The 1469-nt window shown below is 55.5% G+C and overlaps 1 protein-coding gene across 1 annotated transcript; it reads left to right on the plus strand.

The window, feature by feature from the left end:
* The first annotated feature begins 1075 nt into the window (after positions 1 to 1075).
* Positions 1076 to 1389, plus strand: LOC139929627 (protein myomixer-like). The gene has a single exon (XM_071922574.1). It carries the CDS (start codon positions 1076 to 1078, stop codon positions 1301 to 1303), a length of 228 nt encoding a protein of 75 aa, XP_071778675.1. The 3' UTR covers positions 1304 to 1389.
* The last annotated feature ends 80 nt before the right edge of the window (positions 1390 to 1469 follow it).

A 1469-nucleotide genomic window follows, 5' to 3' on the forward strand; every position in this document is an offset into this window, starting at 1 on the left:
TCGAGTCAGAGGGCAGAGCAGCCAGGAGCGAGAGTTCCTTTTTTGGGGAAAGCTTTCACCGGAGGCAGCAGTTTCTCCCATCTTCCTCCCTGCAAATATTTTCTCTGCTGTCTCCCCTCCTCAAACACTCCCTGACCCCCCCCCCCACCCCCACCCCTCCACCCCAACCCCTCCACCCCAACCCCCGACACACGCACTGCACCCCTGCCATTCCAATCAGTCATCCCGACATGTGCTCCGCTGACCGACCCCCCCCCCCCCCCCCCACCCCCTCCGCCACGATTTTGGGGTGGACACCATCAAGGAGTGGTGGTCATCATCTGCTTGACTATTATCGCCCCCCCCGTCCCTCCCTCCCCCTCCTCCCTTCAACACTTGTCCTGCCAGCAGTTTCTCAGTTTAAGGAGCTGAGCGACAGGGCGGCACTGTTCCATTCGGCCGCAGCCTGCGTGACAACTGCTGGGGGGCAAACAGGAGGCTCGGAGCAGCAGGACCGCACTCTCACTCCGGGACAGACAGCGCTCACACGTGCCTCTTCCACACCTGAAGCTACTCCTCTCCTCAGACTTGGATTTTCTTTTAAACCTGCCTTTCAGAGACATTACTTTTGTCTTTTTTGGGCTACATCTCTTCCCTGTGCATTGCAAGGCAGAGGTAAGGTAGAGGCAGTGTATGTGTGTGTGAGTGTGTGTGTGTGTGTGTGTGTTTAAGTTGAGGATATTACCTCATAGAGGGAGAAGCTGTGATTGAAGAGGTCTGACACAGGTCTCTCTATCTGACTCCATTACTCCTCGCCTCTTATCTCGGGCAGATTTTCTGTTCGGGTTCAGAGAGGAAGTTTTGACAGCCAGGCATTACAGCCCCCCCACCCCCCCCTCTCTCTCCGCTCCGTCGGCCCTGCAAACGCTCTGACTGACAGAGAGAGAGAGAGAGAGAGAGAAGAGAGAGAGAGGTGGTGACTTCATTCCCTCTCTTTAACCAACCCTCCTCCTTTCCCCCCTCCTTTTTTAGTCCCGCTCTCTCTCTTTCTTTTTTTTTTTTTTTTTTCCCTCCTCGCACAGCTCAGTCAGGCAGCATGCCAGCAGTTTTCATCTTGCTGCGGTCCCTGGTTATCAGGCTCCTCAGTAGCAGGCTGGCAGGCTCGGTGGCACAGTTCCTCAGGAGAAGCCTCTCGACAGGCGCTGCCCACCTTGGCACGGCGCTGCGCCACGTCTGGGACCGCATCCGCTCCCAGGAGTCCAAGGAAGCCGTCCTGGGCTGCGTGCTGTGCATTCTCAACATGCACAAGAAGGTGGAGAACTGAGCTCTCCCCTTCCACTTTCCTTACAGCCTCTACTCGCGAACAGACCGGACAAAGAGAACCTGTGAGTGAGGAAGAAAGGGAGGGAGTGAGAGTACAAAGGGATGTGACAGACTTTTATCACTGCTTATTTGGACTTTTTTTTTTGTTTCTTATCGCAACACTGGCC

Source organism: Centroberyx gerrardi, chromosome 15, assembly GCF_048128805.1.
Source record: "Centroberyx gerrardi isolate f3 chromosome 15, fCenGer3.hap1.cur.20231027, whole genome shotgun sequence".
NCBI classification, from domain to species: domain Eukaryota; kingdom Metazoa; phylum Chordata; class Actinopteri; order Beryciformes; family Berycidae; genus Centroberyx; species Centroberyx gerrardi.